Source organism: Podarcis muralis, chromosome 2 (genome assembly GCF_964188315.1).
Source record: "Podarcis muralis chromosome 2, rPodMur119.hap1.1, whole genome shotgun sequence".
Classification (NCBI taxonomy): Eukaryota; Metazoa; Chordata; class Lepidosauria; order Squamata; family Lacertidae; genus Podarcis; species Podarcis muralis.
This window is the reverse complement of record NC_135656.1, coordinates 107799103-107818055: the sequence shown is the minus strand read 5'-3', so window position 1 is coordinate 107818055 and position 18953 is coordinate 107799103. Positions and strand designations below refer to the sequence as shown.

Sequence of the window (18953 nt, the reverse complement as noted above, 5' to 3'; positions counted from 1 at the left end):
ATTCCTGCCAAGCCTCCCTCAGCTGCTTCTCTCTCTTGAATCAGATATACAGTGGTACCTCGGGTTACATACGCTTCAGGCTACACACTCCACTAACCCAGAAATAGTGCTTCAGGTTAAGAACTTTGCTTCAGGATGAGAACAGAAATTGTGCTGCGGCGGTGCGGCGGCAGCAGGAGGCCCCATTAGCTAAAGTGGTGTGTCAGGTTAAGAACAGTTTCAGGTTAAGTACGGACCTCCAGAACGAATTAAGGACTTAACCCGAAGTACCACTGTAATCCTATTTCCTCCCATCAATTCTCGCTGTGTGCCTTGGCGTTACCAGAAGTGAGGCTTCCTGAAGCTCCATCATTGCCTTTCCCAGATACATAGAATCATGGAATTGCAGAGTTGGAAGGGAGCCTGAGGATCACCTTAGCCCCACCCCCTGCAATGCAGGAATACGCAATTGTGGGGATCGAACCTGCGACCTTGGCGTTATCAGCACCACGCTCTAACCAACTGAGCTATCCAATGGACAGGGTAGTAGCATTTATTTACCCAGGTCTCATTGCTTCTTTTTCTTAAAAGTGAGAGTGTAAGTACAAATAAACTTGTGACACACTTGGTGGAAGGCCAGCAAGCCCAGGGGCCAGCAGCCAATTGCTTGCTTTAATGTTACTTAACACACCACCAAAAGCCAATAGGAAAGGTGGAAGAAAAATATTTAAAATAAAGAACCAAAATATGTTCAGGAACCCTTCTCTTCTGAGCGCTGTGAGGTTGCAGATCTCCCTTCAAACTCCACATCAAAGTAAGTCTCTGTTTCCCAACGCCTTTGATCCCAGCACTGGACTTCCACCTTGCCAGTGCAAGGCTGTGGATATGGGAGAATCAAGGCTGCTTTGGGCTGCTGATGCTGTGAACCCCTCCATTGTAGGCTCAGGATGCGTCCCTTCCAACTCTCCAGTTCTATGATTCTAAGATTCTAATGATACTGTGGTACCTCGGGTTAGAGACGCTTCGGGTTACAGACGCTTCAGGTTACAGACGCTTCGGGTTACAAACTCTGCTAACCAGGAAGTGGTTGCTCCAGGTTAAGAACTTTGCCCCAGGATAAGTACAGAAATTGTGCGCCAACGGTGCAGCGGCAGCAGCAGGAGGCCCCATTAGCGAAAGCGTGCCTCAGGTTAAGAACCGTTTCAGGTTAAGAACGGACCTCTGGAACGAATTAAGTTCTTAAGCCGAGGTACCACTGTACATGTAAATAAACCATACATCATAAAGACACCACAGTCTCTGCTTGACCTCACTTCCGAAAGGAAACACAAACTCTGGGTCGGTGCCTGAAACCCCTGGAATCTTGCACTGCTTCAAGACTGGGGTGGCATGCAACAATAATTAAAAGTAGGACTTGAGCACAATAATGCTCTCCCCACCTGGTATTCAGAGTCCCACTGCCCCCATTAGTGTGTGTATGTGGGGGACAGCATAGTCACCATTCCCCTGATAGCCTTAGACAGGGACTCTTCTTCTCCCAAAGCCACAAGGTTGCATATCAAGGATTGGGAATCTGCTCTATCACTCCGTAGCAAAGCCAAGCCTCCATTTCCCCATATCCTTGATCCAAGACATGAACTTCCACCTTGTCAATCTATAGCATCCTCCCACTCTTTGGACAGAGCCCGAGAGGTCAATGCTCTTTTTAGTTAGCACAGTTACCCTCTGCCGCTGGTGGTTGTTTGTGAACATTGCAGGGAACACACTGGTCCCTTCTGCAATTTGTTCTCCCCTTTGGCCTGAGCTGGGATCAGGAGTGGAAAACAACTCGTGAAGGAGACGGGAGGTGAGTCCTTACAATTATGAAAACCCACTTGCTTTTGAAGAATTGGTTTGGATTTAGACTTCCTAGGCCTGCATGCATCTAATTCTGAAACAATGTCAATGGTTGACTGTTCAAGTCTGTTGCAGGAATCTATGCAATTCCTGTATTTAAGGCAACCCTGGCCGATCTTTTCCTTGGACTGCTATTTCTCTGAACTACAACAGCTACACATAGCTTTAACCCAAGCCTTTGGGGTGTGGGTGTGAGAAAGAGGGGAAAGCGGGATGTGATGCCCATTCTGTCATTTAGGATCCAGAAGCCCTCCCCTCTTTGCAGGTCTAGTGACTTGCTCTTGAATTACCGTATTTTGCTTCAGGTGGGTGATTTAGGTTGCACTCCCAATCACACTTACTAGGAAGGAAGTGTCATCAATCCCAGAAGATCTTACTTCTGAATAGGGATGGTGAGTCTGTCCATATCAGTCTCTCTCTGGTTCTCATTTTTCCAATCATAAATTCAGCTCTCCACATTTTGCATCCATTTGCATTTATAAAGACATTGCCACAGAAATTAAGTAGCAGCATAGTAGGAATTTCTCATAATATATATATATATTTATAATCAGTTTTGACTGATTAATAATTTTGGGGGGAAACAAATTGCATAATATAATGCATTTTTATGCTATTTTCACTAAGATCCTCACTCTTCCTTCCACTTTCCATTAATACATCCATTTATGTAAGCATTGTTGGGTTAGATAACTGTATCACAAAATTCAGACACAAAATTCAGAATAGCTGTGTTTCAACTTTAAATGCATACTGGATAGACAGAATTTCTCCTCCATTCCTAAGAATTGGGTCCCAACACCATCCCTGTGATATGGCAAAGGCTGCAATCCTAACCATGTCTAGTCAGGAGTAAGTCCTATTGAATTAATGTGGCTTATGCCCAGGTACAGCTTTCAACTATGTACGTTTACTCAAAAGTCCAGCTGAGTTTCCGGGGCTTTTTGCCATCAGACAGCCTAGTATGTCCCTGTGACATAAGTGCTGGATGAAAAATGTTAATGAAGGCTCTCTATTACCCACCCACCATCAGCCTCTGTTTCTGGAAAGAGCCTTGTTCTGGAAAAAAGAACTGTTGCTTTAAGAAACATTGGGAACACTGGAGAAAGCAAAACAGCAGCTGCATCAAGGGAACACACAGAGTCAGAACTCAAACTTGTGGATAGATGTACAAGGCAATCCCTGTGCATGCTTACTCAGGGATAAGTTTCACTGCGTTCAATGGAGCTTTTATCAATATAAACAAGTTATATTAAGAGTTATGGAATCCAAAGGACATTTCCAAAAGGGGAGTTGAAACCTTGCAATATTCATTGGTCTCTTGATCTGCAGTGAAAGGATTAAATTAATCACCGCCACCTGATGCACTTCCAAGCATATTTGCATCCCTGCTGCAATTTAGGGGGGAAATAGGAACATAGACATACATAAAGAATGTAGAAATGAGTGGTTAAATTTGATTCCTAGACAGAAAAATAGGGCAGGAAATGGCTAGAGTAACTGGTCTCCCAAACCTCCTGAATAGCTGAGCCTTGGAACACATAAACCTGGAGAAAATGTGTTAAATTCGTTTGATTTTCCACCTTTCTAACAATGTAAACGGAGCCCGGTGCTGAGTCAGCCCAGGTTGCTAAGTGAGGGAGATCATGGCTTGTTTGCAGAAGGCACCCAAGGTCCATGATCTGTGTTGCCCTTGTGGGACCTTGGGGAAGAACTGCAGAGCAGGGCTTGATGTGAGCAGGCCAGAGCAGTGGATCACTGAGAGAGAAATGACCTGCCTTTTATTGAATGTAACTTTTAAAATCTCCTTATAGCTGCTGCAATGCCTGGTATCCTCTCTCCGCTCCCCTACATCTTCATTCTCCTCCTCTTTTCACCTGCCTCTGGCTCTGCCCCTGGCGATGACACCGTGGTGGTCACCAAAAGTGGCCCCATCAAGGGCAAGCATGTTTCAGCTGGCTCCGGCTCTGTGACGGCTTACCTGGGTATCCCCTATGCTGAGCCCCCTGTGGGGAAATTGCGTTTCCAGAAGGCCCTTCCACATCAGCCATGGAGCCAAGTCTTGGAAGCCACCAGCTATGGCAACTCTTGCCACCAGTCTATTTTTTCTGGCATCCCTGATGCAGACGTGTGGGCACCCAATACGCCACTGTCAGAAGACTGCCTCTTTCTCAACGTCTGGGTTCCCCACCCGCGTCCCTCTACACCAACCCCTGTCCTTGTTTTCATTCATGGAGGGGGATTTTTCAGTGGGACATCTTCCCTGGACGTGTACAAAGGGGAATCCTTAGCCTCTACCGAGAGAGTGATAGTTGTCAACCTGAATTATCGCCTGGGGATACTAGGCTTCCTCTCCATGCCACCAGCAGCTCCAGGAAATTTGGGCTTGCTAGACCAACAGCTGGCTCTGAGATGGGTCCATGAGAATGCTGCCGCCTTTGGAGGAGATCCGACTCGGGTGACCATATTTGGCCACAGCGCTGGAGCAGCAGCAGTGGGTTTCCACCTCCTTTCACCAGGCAGCCAGCCCCTTTTTGCCCAAGCTGTGATTCAGAGTGGATCTCCCAGTGCCATCTGGGCTTGGGGGAGTCCTGAGGAAGCCAAGCAAAAATCCCTCACTATCGCCCAGCTGGTGGGCTGTACTGATGGAGATGACAGTGCTGTGCTGAGTTGCCTACAGGCGAAAGATGCCGCAGAATTCTCTCCACAGGAAATGCTCTTCTTTGAGAAAAGCAAATATCTTATCGATCTTCCTGTGATACCAACAACAGATGGAGATTTCCTGCCTGATGACCCTCAGAAACTTCTGGAGCCTGGGCACATCAAGATCAAGCCAGTTCTCATTGGTTTTACCTCCGACGAAGGGAACACCTTTATGCCGTTTAGTTTTCCTGGCATCGAGCGCCACCAGTTCACTCACGAGCTACTTCTGAAAGGGATACGGATGGCAATACGAAATGCAATGGAAGAAGATGTCCAGGCTGTGGCACTGGAGTACAGCAAGGAAGGCCAGGATCCAGTTCAGTACCACAGGGCCTTGTCACAGTCCTTTCGCGATTACTTCTTTTCGTGCCCAATGGATGAATTCTCTAAGAAGCTGGGAGAAGTTGGGAGCCCTGTGTATGCTTACTACTTCAAGCACCACACCTCAGGCTCTTTTTGGCCTGAGTGGGTTGGGGCACCCCATGATGCTGAGCTGCCTTATTTGTTTGGAACCCTCGAGAAAGCTGTGGCCGCCAATCAAACTTACACAGAAGCTGAGGCTGATCTGAGCCGCAGGGTGATGCGATACTGGGCAGAGTTTTCCAGAAGTGGGTAAGGCATCCTCGCTTGTCCTTCACCTTTATACAGAAGGCCCTTTCAACCCTTATAGCTACCTTCCCCAGCCTGATACCCTCCAATATGTTTTTGACTGCCATTCCTATTATGCCTATTGAACATGGAGCCAGTGGGAGTTGTAACTGAGAACATTTGGAGATCACCAGGTTGGGGAGGTGTACAATGAGATCATAGAATCATAGAACTGTAGAGTTGGAAGCGACCCTAAGGGTCATTTAGTTCAACGCCCTGCAATGCAGGAATCTCAGCTAAAGTATCCATGACAGATGGCCATTCAACCACTGTTTAGCGACCTCCAAGGAAAGAGAGACCAGAACCTCCCAAGCAGAGATGTTGTATGTGGTTGTGTGTGTGTGTGGTGGTGGTTGCTGGGGCAAGGGCTCTCCTCCTGAAGGGAGGGGAGTGGTTGTGGGCGGGAGCCCGAGCCCCGCCTCTAGCAGGGGGCGTTAGCCCCCTGCCTCCCACTCACCTGGCTGGCACCCACGCCCATCGGCAGGCACCCAACCGGGTGCCTCCGAGGGGGCGTGTACAGCAGCCTTAATACGGCGGCGCCAGCCCCTCCTCGGCCTCACTCTTCGTCGTCCCATCGCGATTCACCCACCCTCCACTCCCTTTGAGCTCAGGGTCTTAGTTTTCTTTGGCCTTGCTATGGACCTTAGGTTGGTCACCCTGGTTGTCCGGGGGGCCTGGTAGGAATTTTTCCATTTGGCATTAGGCTTTTTGGTTTTTTCGCCTACCTCGTAGCAATCGTCACAACTTTCGTGGTATTGGTGGGTAGGTTAGGCATTGGAATAATGTGTTGTGGTGTCGAAGGGCTAGGTGTGGCCATCGCCTATGCCTTCAATTTTTGGGTATTCCGTTAAAGGAATCTGGCGGTCGTGTATTCTGTCCCATGCCTGCTTGGCTGGAGGCCATGGCACGACCCTCGGTGACATCAGGGGAGAGCCTATAGTTGGATTAGCATCAACAGGCTCCACCTACTGGTAAATAAACCCCCCTGGTTTCAGACTCACCCCTCTCTGAGGGGGTGGAGTCAGCTGACGTAATACAATGCCTAAGCCAATACCTTTTCACTTGCTGTAATCAATAAAGTTGTGGCCTTTCCTTGCCCATTAACCTTATATCACGTGTCCTTGCGTATTCATTCCACTTTGGGGGGGATCGGGTCCTCGAACCACAATCGCTTCAGGCACATTTTTTTGGGGGGGGGGGCACATCTCCCACCACTCTCCCTGAGCCAGCCCTGCCTCGCTTTACAAGAGCTTGCTATCTTCATCTCAAAATGAGAAGTCTTTAAAGTTTATTTGAAAAACAATTACAGTAGTTTAACAATTACAGCGTAGTTTAAACTCTATTGCAGCGTTTGAATAACTTTAGTAGTAGATTTAAGAAAGATCTGAAATCTTAGATAAATCAATAATTAGTTAATTTAAGACATAAACATGTATTGGCAACAAATAATAGATAATTGAAATAAGGAATGGACGGGAGGTCGGGTCTATAGTCAAAGGACCGCTTTTTGTTTTATTGATTTGTAACTAATATTGTCTATATCATGGTTTGGTTTGTATTTCTTGTCTTGGTTTTCTTTTTTCTTTTTTGGTGTATCAATAACAAAAGAAAAAAGAAAGAAAAAAAGAGAGCTTGCTATCATCTCTCCTCTCAGTCTCCTCTTTTCTAGGCTAAACATACCCAGCTCCTTCAACTGGTCCTCATAAAACTTGGCTTCCTAACCCTTGATCATCTTGGTTGCCCTCCTCTGCACACACCCCAACTTCTTAAACTGTGGTGCCCAGAATTAGACACAGTATCCCAGGTGTGGTCTCACTAAGATACTATTGGTACTATTTCTTCCCTTGAGCTGGACGCTATACTTCTGTTTATGTAGCCTAGAATAGCATTAGCCTTTCTTTGTGTGCTGCTGTTGACTCATGTTGAGCTCGCGGTCCACTAAGACCCCTAGATCCTTTTCACATGCACTGCTAGTAAGCCAGGTGTCCCCCATCTTATATTTGCGCATCTGGTTCTTCCTGACTAAGTGCAGGAACCTTACATTTGTCCCTGTTGAAATTCATTTTGTTAGCTTGGGCCCAGTTCTCCAATCTGTCAAGGTCATTTTGAATTCTGATCATGTCTTCTGTGGCATTAGCTAACCCCCCCAGTTTGGTGTCATCTGCAAATCTGACGAGGTCCAAATGTGGCCTTCAGAATTCTCCAGCTCTCACTGGCTCTGTTTCGCTCCTCAAGTGTCTTTTTTGCCTGACTGTGATATATCCCCAAACTCTTACAATGCCTTTTGCCCGGATGGAAGATGGAGAGCAGTATATTGGTGTTTAGAGCTATATATTTGTTTTACATCCTCTGCAGGAAACCAACGGGGTCAGCTGCCGGTGAGGTAGAGTGGCCGCTCTATAATGCCACACAGCAGAACTTCTTCCACCTAAGCACTGAGCCAACCCAGGTTGTGGACAGCTCACCTGTGCAACACTGCACTTTCTTCAATACACTGATAAGTGAGCTCTGTTCTTTGCCTGCAGTATGGGTGTGAGTGGACTGCGGTGGGGGCTAAGACATCATAAGACAAATGCTTCTGATGACTGTACTGTAACTGGCATCACCTACAGCTGAAAGGAGATGCTACTGGCCCTGGGCTTCTAGAACAGGGATTGCCAATGTGATGACCATGGGTGCAATGGCGTGGGTGCCCATGGCTGTACTCTCTACCCCTCCATCCTTTGGCCATAAGATGGTAAGTGAGGTTACCTATTGTCCTGTGAAAAGCCAAGAACTGAAGGAGGAAGCTGGTGGATTGAGACTCTTTCCCACTTCCTCTCTCACTTCTATGAGAAGAAACCAGAGCTGGGGTACTGGCCATGGCATTCACTCAAAAATCCAGATGTGGATATATGCCTAAATAGGTCGACGACCCTTGTTCCAGAGTCTTCAACATCTCATTTCCAGATTCAAACTTTTCTCTGGCTTTCTTTCTTTCTGCTTCCCCTTCTTCTACAGACAAATTGAAAGAGGATTCTGCTGCTTCACACAAGAAGGAGGAGGACGGCGAAAAGGAATCCACAACTCAATAGAGGGCATCTCCATGAAAGGTCAATAGGACTACAGAGGAAATATGTTGGAGCTGGGGAGTATAGAAAGATGAATGGATGAACAGAGAATGAATGGGTAGACCACACTGAGCAGTTGAGAGGAGGACATTTTCTCCCCTCTCTGTCATCCGGCTTAATGGTTTGCATGGCCCACAGTTAAAATGGCTTCCTTCTGCAACCTGTGCCTGGAACCATGTTTTAAATGCAAACATGAACATCTGTCCATTTCCCCACACCAGGAAGGCTTTGTGCTGCAGCCCAAAGGGAGCTGAAGTAGGCGAGTGCTTTCTCCTGTTACCCTCTTCCTCAGCTCTCCACATTTCCACATGCTGAGATGTGGGTGGCTCTGTGGTCTAAACCACCAAGCCTCTTGGGTTTGCTGATCAGAGGTTCGGCAGTTTGAATCCCCATGACGAATTGAGCTCCCGTTGCTCTGTCCCAGCTCCTGCCAACCTAGTAGTTCGAAAGCATGCTAGTGCAAGTAGATAAATAGGTACCACTGTGGCAAGAAGGTAAACAGCGTTTCTGTGCACTCTGCTTTCCGTCACGGTGTCCTGTTGCATCAGAAGTAGTTTAGTCCTGCTGGCCACAGGATCCAGAAAAGAGGTCTGCAGACAAATGCCAGTTCCCTTGGCCTGAAAGCGGAGATGAGCGCCACACCCCATAGTCTGATTCGACAGGACTTAACCATCCAGGGGTCCTTTACCTTTGCCTTTACCATACATTTACACATCAATTTGCAATATATATATATATATATATATTTGCTTTCGTAGATTTTCACGGGTACAGGAATGCAGGTTTTGGTGTCCTCGGGTATCTTCCCGTGTAAAAGTTGGGGTGTCTAGGCGACGTTTCGACGAGGTCTCACTCGTCATCTTCAGGCAGGTGCTTTCGGCTTCTTGTTACTGGAACAGAGCAGGATCTCAGTGTTTGAGTTCCTATAAATACTGTTGAGGAGGTGTGGCCTCCAATGTTTTGGGCAGAGAGGAAGTTCCTAGGCTAGTGTGCCTTTTCTTCTTTTGTTCCTTAATTGCTTGAGGGATATCTTGAGTGATTTCTTGAGTGATATCCTAAGTACCTAAGTGGTACTCAGGATATCACTCAAGAAATCACTCAAGATATCCCTCAAGCAATTAAGGAACAAAAGAAGAAAAGGCACACTAGCCTAGGAACTTCCTCTCTGCCCAAAACATTGGAGGCCACACCTCCTCAACAGTATTTATAGGAACTCAAACACTGAGATCCTGCTCTGTTCCAGTAACAAGAAGCCGAAAGCACCTGCCTGAAGATGACGAGTGAGACCTCGTCGAAACGTCGCCTAGACACCCCAACTTTTACACGGGAAGATACCCGAGGACACCAAAACCTGCATATATATATATATATATATATATATATACACCGTATTTTTCGCTCTATAACACGCACCAGACCATAACACGCACGTAGTTTTTAGAGGAGGAAAACAAGAAAAAAATATTCTAAACAAAACAGTGGATGTATGATTTTTGTGGTTCATGCTGTGGCCACAGACATGTGATCTGACGGTGAGTTTGGGGTAGCCCAATGCAAAAATCCTGAGGATCCATGTGGATCCATGCTAAAGTCGCCCTAAAGTCGCAGGGGCGCTGGGGGAGTGAACAGGAAGCAGGAGGAGGCGAACAAGCCCTCTCACACACAGAGACACACAGAGTATCAATCCTAAAGTCGCAGGAGAGGCAGGGGCACTGGGAGTGGGAAGCAAGAGAAGGAGAACGACCCCCCCCTCTCTCACACACACAGTATCAATCCTAAAGTCGCAGGAGAGGCAGGGGCACTGGGAGTGGGAAGCAAGAGAAGGAGAACGATCCCCCCCCCCTCTCTCACACACACAGTATCAATCCTAAAGTCGCAGGAGAGGCAGGGGCACTGGGAGTGGGAAGCAAGAGAAGGAGAACGATCCCCCCCCCTCACACACACACAGTATCAATCCTAAAGTCGCAGGAGAGGCAGGGGCACTGGGAGTGGGAAGCAAGAGAAGGAGAACGATCCCCCCCCCTCACACACACACAGTATCAATCCTAAAGTCGCAGGAGAGGCAGGGGCACTGGGAGTGGGAAGCAAGAGAAGGAGAACGATCCCCCCCCCTCACACACACACAGTATCAACCCTAAAGTCGCAGGAGAGGCAGGGGCACTGGGAGTGGGAAGCAAGAGAAGGAGAACGATCCCCCCCCCTCACACACACACACAGTATCAATCCTAAAGTCGCAGGAGAGCGCAGGGGCGCTGGGAGAGTGAACGGGAAGCAAGGGGAGAAGGATGCCTCACACACACACAGACACACAGAGTATCAATCCTAAAGTCGCAGGAGAGCGCTGGGGCGCTGTGAGAGTGAACAGGAAGGAGGAGGAGGAGAACGATAGCTCAAGCACACACACACACACAGCCCCTACAGTGGCTGATCCAAAATCGGACAGCAAAAAACTGCAGGCAGGGACATAGAGCACGGGGCTGTTTTAAAGCAACCAACCCCGATCTGCTTCTCTCCCTCCTCCCGGCTAGGCTGGCTGAAAAGCTTTGCTGCTACTTAGCAGCTCACTGGAGAAGAGAGAGGGACAGAGAGCACGGGGCTGTTTTAAAGCAACCAACCCCAATCTGCTTCTCTCCCTCCCGGCTAGGCTGGCTGAAAAGCTTTGCTGCTACTTAGCAGCTCACTGGAGAAGAGAGAGGGACATAGAGCACGGGGCTGTTTTAAAGCAACCAACCCCGATCTGCTTCTCTCCCTCCTCCCGGCTAGGCTGGCTGAAAAGCTTTGCTGCTACTTAGCAGCTCACTGGAGAAGAGAGAGGGACATAGAGCACGGGGCTGTTTTAAAGCAACCAACCCCGATCTGCTTCTCTCCCTCCTCCCCGGCTAGGCTGGCTGAAAAGCTTTGCTGCTACTTAGCAGCTCACTGGAGAAGAGAGAGGGACATAGAGCACGGGGCTGTTTTAAAGCAACCAACCCCGATCTGCTTCTCTCCCTCCTCCCCGGCTCCGCTCGCTGACAGGAGCCGCTTACACCCGCTTTGCAGTTTGAAAGAGAGCCACAGACTGCTCACAACTGCAGCGGATTCCCCTGCCATCTGTAGGCATTCGCTCCATAACACGCACAGACATTTCCCCTCACTTTCCAGGAGGAAAAAACTGCGTGTTATAGAGCGAAAAATACGGTATGTATGTCCTCATGAAAATTCATCCAAATTATAAAGGTAAAGGTATTCCTGCCCATCTGGGCCAGTCGTGACCGACTCTAGGGTTGCGCGCTCATCTCGCTCAAGAGGCCGGGAGCCGGCGCTGTCCGAAGACACTTCCGGGGCACGTGGCCAGCGTGACGAAGCTGCATCTGGCGAGCCAGCACCAGCGCCGCACACGGAAACGCCGTTTACCTTCCCGCTATAAAGTGGTACCTATTTATCTACTTGCACTTAGGGGTGCTTTCGAACTGCTAGGTGGGCAGGAGCTGGGACCGAACGACGGGAGCTCACCCCGCCGCGAGGATTCGAACCGCCGACCTCACAATCAGCAAGTCCTAGGCACTGAGGTTTTACCCACACCGCCACCCGCGTCCCTCATCAGCATTATAGTGCTAATTTATTCTATTACACTTTTTTTTTTCGTCTGAAGTTTTGCCTAACGCAAACATTATTTTGGCTAAACGCATTTCTCTCATTCATGCCTATATTTGCATTCTGACCAAACCACACTCATCTTTTCAACAGGTGTTGCTTGACTTTGTGTCCCTCAATTATAAAGCATCATTACCAAGTGACCTAGAAGACAACCTGACAAGATATTCTGGGACTTCCATGCTGATAAAGACCCACTGCTTCCTGTGATCTTAACACGCTCACAACCAATTGAAAACACACCTTTTAATGTGTCTGCGAAATTTTGAACTTCTAGCAAAGTAACTGTTCTGCCATTTTGAGAAGTGGGTTTCAATATCTTTGGCAGATGTAGATTCCTGAAACATCTAATATACATTTCCTTTTGATATTAGCAAAGTTTAAGTTACTTTTGCTTTGTGCCTGATGAGTGACAGTTTGATTCCTGTAGTTCAAAGCTAACAACTTCATCCTTCCACCTGTTCCCCCCAAATAATAATCATAATACATACCACAATGCCATGCCTCTTTCACAGTAAGATAACCTTCAGGCTTCAGGAAATAAAGATCACCAGTTTAGCCATTTCTCACTAGGGTTATAGTGGTTCACCAACCAACAGAACAAAGTAAATGACATAGGAAACAGACAGGAACTTGTGGGAAAGAGACAATAGAACAAATCCACGTCGGTGTTATAAGAAATTGCTCAACCTCTTTCCTCTCCTTTGGGATGCATTGGCTAAAATGAGTACAAAGCCACTTGATTTTCAATGGTTAGCTAGCTCTCCAAACTCCAGTAATAAACTCTACACCCTCAAGGAACCAAAACGTGCTTTGCTTCAGGACACAGATGCCTCTCTTCTTCCCTTTCTTACTTTACTTTCAGGGTCAGTTCTGTGGCAATATTGTCACACACACTTTCTGCAGACTTTTGGGAATAGTTAGGGATTCTTTTACTCTTTAAATCAAGGTGTGTTGGTGTGGCAAGAGCTGTTGCCTGCCTATAGGGTAATTTTGCTGTCTGAAGCGGCATCCATATATTCTGAAACTTTCGTTTCATGCAATAAACCAGCCTTTCTTTGCTCCTCTTGTGTATGAGTTTTCTTACGGGGGAAAAGGTTAACACATATTCATGCCATAACTCTAGCAGAAAGATCCTGAAATCCTTTTGGACTTAATATTGGGAGTCTGCGTAGAAGACATGTGGTTGCAGGCAAAGGAAAACACTTCACATCCACCACCATGATGTCTGATGTCAGGTGATTAAGAGTTGGGTAGCCTCACCAACAGGGATGCGGGTGGCGCTGTGGGTTAAACCACAGAGCCTAGGACTTGCCGATCAGAAGGTTGGCTGTTCGAATCCCCATGACAGGGTGAGCTCCCATTGCTCGGTCCCAGCTCCTGCCCACCTAGCAGTTCGAAAGCACATCAAAATGCAAGTAGATAAATAGGTACTGCTCCGGCGGGAAGGTAAACGGTGTTTCCGTGCGCTGCTCTGGTTCGCCAGAAGCGGCTTAGTCATGCTGGCCACATGACCTGGAAGCCAATAAGGCGAGATGAGTGCCGCAACCCCAGAGTCGGCCACGACTGGACCTAATGGTCAGGGGTCCCTTTACCTTTACCTTAGCCTCACCTACAGTCTTTTATGGATCCAGCCTGGCTGGTTTCTCTGTCCTTGAGGCAGATGTGTGAAAGAACTGGGGCGTCCGGGGGAGGGAACCCAAAAACAAACAGCAACTCACATTTTCCTAGAAAACACAGAACGTGTTCAAAGCCAGGGTCCGGAAGGTGAATGACTGCAGCTTGTTTGCTGAAAGAACCCCAAGGTCAGCAAAGAGAGCTGTCCTCTTCGTGCTGGTTAGCAGAACAGCTTTTTTTTTAAAAAAAATCTCTTTTGGGAATTGTTGGGTAGTAGAGAGAGACCAAGGGAACAGCACCCTCCTACTGTGCCCTTAACTGAAAAAGGGGAAGTTTATAATAAATGTGGTTGCTATGTTATAGACAAATATGTGTGCCTCACGGGGACGCAGGTGGCACTGTGGGTAAAAGCCTCAGCGCGTAGAGCTTGCTGATCGAAAGGTTGGCGGTTCGAATCCCCGCGGTGGGGTGCGCTCCCGTTGCTCGGTCCCAGCGCCTGCCAACCCAGCAGTTCGAAAGCACCCCCGGGTGTAAGTAGATAAATAGGGACCGCTTACTAGAGGGAAGGTAAACGGCGTTTCCGTGTGCGGCTCTGGCTCGCCAGAGCAGCGATGTCACGCTGGCCACGTGACCCGGAAGTGTCTCCGGACAGCGCTGGCCCTCGGCCTCTTGAGTGAGATGGGCGCACAACCCTAGAGTCTGTCAACCTTTACCTTTATGTGTGCCTCACAATGTGGCGGTGTGGTGCAAGAACATTTATTTAAGCTGGTGTGTGTGTGTGTGTGTGTGTATGTGTGTGTGTGTGTGTGTGTGAGAGAGAGAGAGAGAGAGAGAGAGAGAGAGTCATAGAACAGAATCATAGAGTTGGAAAGGACCATGAGGATCATCTAGTCCAACCCCCTACAGTGCAGGATTCTTCCACCCAATGTGAGGTTCGAAACCACAACCTTGAGATCAAGAGTTTCATGCTCTACCAATATGTACTGGATAATTATTTTTTTTTTTTAGTGGAACACTGCCTGCTTTATTCATTTATTTAGTAGAGCATTCATAAACAAACATATATGGCAGAGTGATGCGATATTGAGCAGAGTTTGCCTGGCAAGGCATTAACTGTCCTTCTCAAATGCACAATGGCTATTATCTTCCCGAGGGTGGTCACATTCAGATGGTGATTCAGTCTCCAGCAAGAGTTCAGGTTCAATGCAAGAGTCAAGTTAAAATATACCTTCCCCCCAAAACCGGAAGTGTTTTTGCTTGGGTTGTTGGGAGAAGAGATTACAAAAGCAGACCAAAGACTGTTTATGTATGCCACCACTGCAGCAAGAATTCTTTTTTTTAATAATAATTTTTATTAATTTTAGCATATTGATTATCAATCATACAACAGAACTTCACTTCTTATACAATCTTTTTGGACTTCCATCAGCACCTCTGATGATCCTCCATTCTTATCACTTCTTCTGCATTTCTTAAATTCATATTGCCTTTAATTATCTTAACTAACAATTCTCCTCATTACCTTTTTTGCAACATTTCAAATAGTTCACCTTACAAAACTTCTTGCAAACCTACTAGTGTAATCTGATCATCACAGTTACTTTTCAAATAGTCCGTAAATTTACACCAGTCTTCTGTGAATCTCTGGTCCCGCAGGTTTCAAATTCTTCCTGTTAATTTATCTAATTGTGCATAGTCCATCAGTTTCATCCTCCATTCTTCTTTTGTCGGTAACTGCGGCAAGAATTCTTTTAGCCCAAAGGTGGAAATCACAAGAATTACCAATGAGCGGGGAGTGGCAGATTAAGATGATGGACTATGTGGAGTTAGCCAAACTGACTGTGAGGATCCGGAACCAAACAAGTCGATCAGAAATCCCAGAGAGTGTTTGGAGTAAATTTATTGAGTACCTGAGAGACTATTGCAAAAATGTGAAGACACTAGCAGGATTGATATGAATGTTGCCACATAATATAAAAATTGCCACATAATATAAAAATAGTATCTGACCATGGATAATAGAAGGACTTGAGATGTACTGAAGGACAGAAACTGACAGCAGAAATGTGTACCGTATTTTTCGCACTATAGGACACACTTTTTCCCCTCCAAAAATGAAGGGGAAATGTGTGTGCGTCCTATGGTGCGAATGCAGGCTTTTGCTGAAGCCTGGAGAGTGAGAGGGGTCCGTGCGCACCGACCCCTCTCGCTCTCCAGGCTTCAGGAAGCTATCCCAAGTCTTGCAAGCCCGGCGGGATGTCCCGCGGGCTCGCAAGGCTTGCGGGCAGCAGCCTGCACCCAAAAGCTGGGGACAGCGGGGAGGCGCAGAGCCGCCACCCCGCTATTCCCCGACCTGATCTGGAGGCTGGCGGGGGGAGAAGCAAGCCTGCTTCTCCCCCCCCAGCCCCACAAGCTCGGGGGATAGGGGGATGGCGAAGCGCCGCCATCCCGCTATTCCCCGACCTGATCTGGAGGCTGGGGGTGGGAGGAGCAAGCCTGCTTCTCCCCCCCCCAGCCCCACAACCTCCAGATCAGGTCGGGAAATAGCGGGATGGTGGCGCTCCGCCATCCCGCTATTCCCCGACCTGATCTGGAGGCTGGGGGTGAGAGAAGCAAGCCTGCTTCTCCCCCCCACCATCCCCACAACCTCCAGATCAGGTCGGGGAATAGCGGGATGGCGGCGCTCCGCCATCCCGCTATTCCCCGACCTGATCTGGAGGCTGGGGGTGGGAGGAGCAAGCCTGCTTCTCCCCCCCCCAGCCCCACAACTTCCAGATCAGGTCGGGGAATAGCGGGATGGCGGCGCTCCGCCATCCCGCTATTCCCCGACCTGATCTGGAGGCTGGGGGTGGGAGAAGCAAGCCTGCTTCTCCCCCCCCCAGCCCCACAACCTCCAGATCAGGTCGTGGAATAGCGGGATGGCGGCGCTCCGCCATCCCGCTATTCCCCGACCTGATCTGGAGGCTGGGGGTGGGAGAAGCAAGCCTGCTTCTCCCCCCCACCAGCCCCACAACCTCCAGGCTTCAGGAGAGCCCCACCGCCAGCCCCACAAGCTCGGGGGACAGCGGGAGAGGCGCAGCGCGCCCTTCCCGCTGTCCCCCGACTTGGCTAGAAGGCTGGCGGGGGGAGAAGCCTGCTCCTCCCCGTTGCCAGCCCCGCAAACTCGGGGGACAGCGGGAGAGGCGCAGCGCGCCTTTCCCGCTGTCCCTCGACTTGTCTAGAAGGCTGGCGGGGGGAGAAGCCTGCTCCTCCCCGTCGCCAGCCCCGCAAACTCGGGAGACAGCGGCAGGGGCGCAGCGCGCCCTTCCCGCTGTCCCCCGACTTGGTTAGAAGGCTGGCCCAGCCCCGCAAACTCGGGGGACAGCGGGAGAGGCGCAGCGCGCCATCCCGCTGTCTCCCGACATGGTTTGGAGGCTGGCGGAAGGCTTCCTCCTCCCCCAGCCCCGCAAGCTCCCAGAGCGATGCCAAAGCTGCGCGCAGCTTCGGCATGGCTCTGGGTCCCGTTCTGGGGGAGTGGGAAGCTCGGGCTTCCCCGCCCCAGCCCCGCGCCTGGCGGGGGGGGGGGGAATAAATTTTTTTGCCTTTATTTCCCCCCCCAAATCTAGGTGCGTCCTATGGACCGGTGCGTCCAATAGTCCGAAAAATACGGTATATAATTTATCAGGAAATTAGAAACCAGTTGAAGGGAGGGAGGGAAGTCACGAGCTCGGTGGAGCAAATGTTTTAGAAATGGCTATTATAATGTTGTTATATTTTATGTTTTTATTTTATTAATGAAAATAATAAAAATTATATGAAAAAAGAGAGAGCCAAGGTTCCTGGCAAACCCTGGAGGGCTCCAGCTGAAGTTCAGGCTAGGGACTCATACACACAGTCAAGTTGCATATAAAATATTCATCTGAAGCACATTCAAAGCGCATTTCTTCCCTCAAACAATTCTGGGCACTGCAGTAAACCCCTCCCAGTGTTGCAATTATAGGCTTGCCATAAAGGTAAAGGTAAAGGTACCCCTGCCCGTACGGGCCAGTCTTGCCAGACTCTAGGGTTGTGTGGCCATCTCACTCAAGAGGCCGGGGGCCAGCGCTGTCCGGAGACACTTCCGGGTCACGTGGCCAGCGTGACATCGCTGCTCTGGTGAGCCAGAGCCGCACACGGAAACGCCGTTTACCTTCCCGCTGGTAAGCGGTCCCTATTTATCTACTTACACCCGGGGGTGCTTTCAAACTGCTAGGTTGGCAGGCGCTGGGACCGAGCAGCGGGAGCGCACCCCGCCACAGGGATTCGAACCACCGACCTGACGATCGGCAAGTCCTAGGTGCTGAGGTTTTACCCACAGCGCCACCCATTCCTGACATGTCCTGGTTTTCGGGTTTAAAAATGGCATCAGATGGGCAAAGCAGTGGTAACAGCTCAAAAAGCTGTTAGGAACTCCCAGGTGTCATGAATTTTACTTTTTGAAGTTTGGCAACCCTAGCTGGAGCTCCCTCTTGCAATGCACCCCAGTTGCTATTGCAACATCTCTGCTGCCACCTGCTGGTTGGAGTTCCTTGCTAAAGTGCTATCAAATTATGGATCTAGAAGGACCTTACTCATTGGTTGCATCCCCAAACTGACTGTGAGAAAAGCCTGATGGGACAGGCTGCCATTGGCGTATCTGGACCTTTGGAGAAGCTGGAACATTCTAGATTAGAATCTATTTGTGTATTAATCCCTATTTTCTTAATCTGTTGCTGATCCACTAGTTGTTAGTGGAATAAATCTCATTGCCTGCACATGCCTTAGGAATGGGTGTATATTCTTGGAAAGCTGCTTCTCAAAATCCAAAATCCTGGAATTGGAGTTCCAGGTCACTCTTTCCCTGTATCTGTGGACATTTGTATCACTCCATGGCTAAAGGACAGAAGGATTGAAATAACTTTGGGCTTCAGCAGGTGAAGCCGACTCCTGGCCCATGACAAGCCCTTTGTGCTGACAGAAGAATCACACAAGTTTTCACTTAAGCACTGCATTTTGTTCTGAGAGCCAGGCTACTGGTTGGTTGTATTTGTGGACATTGGTATTACTTCGTAGCCAAAGGACAGGAGGATGGCAATAACTTTGGGCTGAATCCTTTTAAGTTCTACTCAGAGTGGACACACGGAAATCAATGGTCCTATCATAGTCATGTCCTTTAATTGTAGTGGGTCTCCTCTGAGTATGACTTATTTTGGAGGCAGCCCTTTGTCTTTCCCCCTGACCTTCCCCCAATTTATGTAAAAGCAAAGTCTCTCTGACCCCTGACATACATTCGGATCCTGCCAAGCTGTAGCCTCCTCCCACTGGGTGAGCAAAGCCAGTTGGTCATTGACTTTTGCTTACGTACAGATG

General features: G+C 48.7%; 1 protein-coding gene across 2 annotated transcripts; it reads left to right on the top strand.

Annotated features, from left to right (window-relative positions):
• Positions 1-680: 680 nt before the first annotated feature.
• On the top strand, positions 681-13031 carry LOC114588544 (cholinesterase-like). 2 transcript variants are annotated; one of them, XM_077925165.1, is made up of 5 exons: positions 681-793; positions 3690-5190; positions 7582-7727; positions 8227-8318; positions 12063-13031. In XM_077925165.1, the coding sequence occupies exons 1-4, from the start codon at positions 727-729 to the stop codon at positions 8298-8300; spliced, it is 1788 nt and encodes a 595-aa protein (XP_077781291.1). In that variant the 5' UTR covers positions 681-726; the 3' UTR covers positions 8301-8318; positions 12063-13031. The 2 variants fall into 2 exon arrangements, with proteins under 2 accessions (XP_077781291.1, XP_028569760.2); XM_028713927.2 differs by lacking the exon at positions 681-793 and adding an exon at positions 1673-1825.
• The last annotated feature ends 5922 nt before the right edge of the window (positions 13032-18953 follow it).

What these genes read in the sequence shown, in the direction of transcription:
- LOC114588544 (XM_077925165.1), top strand. Translation starts at nt 727, where the DNA reads ATGTTCAGGAACCCTTCTCTTCTGAGCGCTGTGAGGTTGCAGATCTCC. An exon ending in GCAGAGTTTTCCAGAAGTGG is followed by an intron (nt 5,191 to 7,581) that starts GTAAGGCATCCT and finishes CATCCTCTGCAG; the next exon opens with GAAACCAACGGGGTCAGCTG. An exon ending in TTTCTTCAATACACTGATAA is followed by an intron (nt 7,728 to 8,226) that starts GTGAGCTCTGTT and finishes CTTCTTCTACAG; the next exon opens with ACAAATTGAAAGAGGATTCT.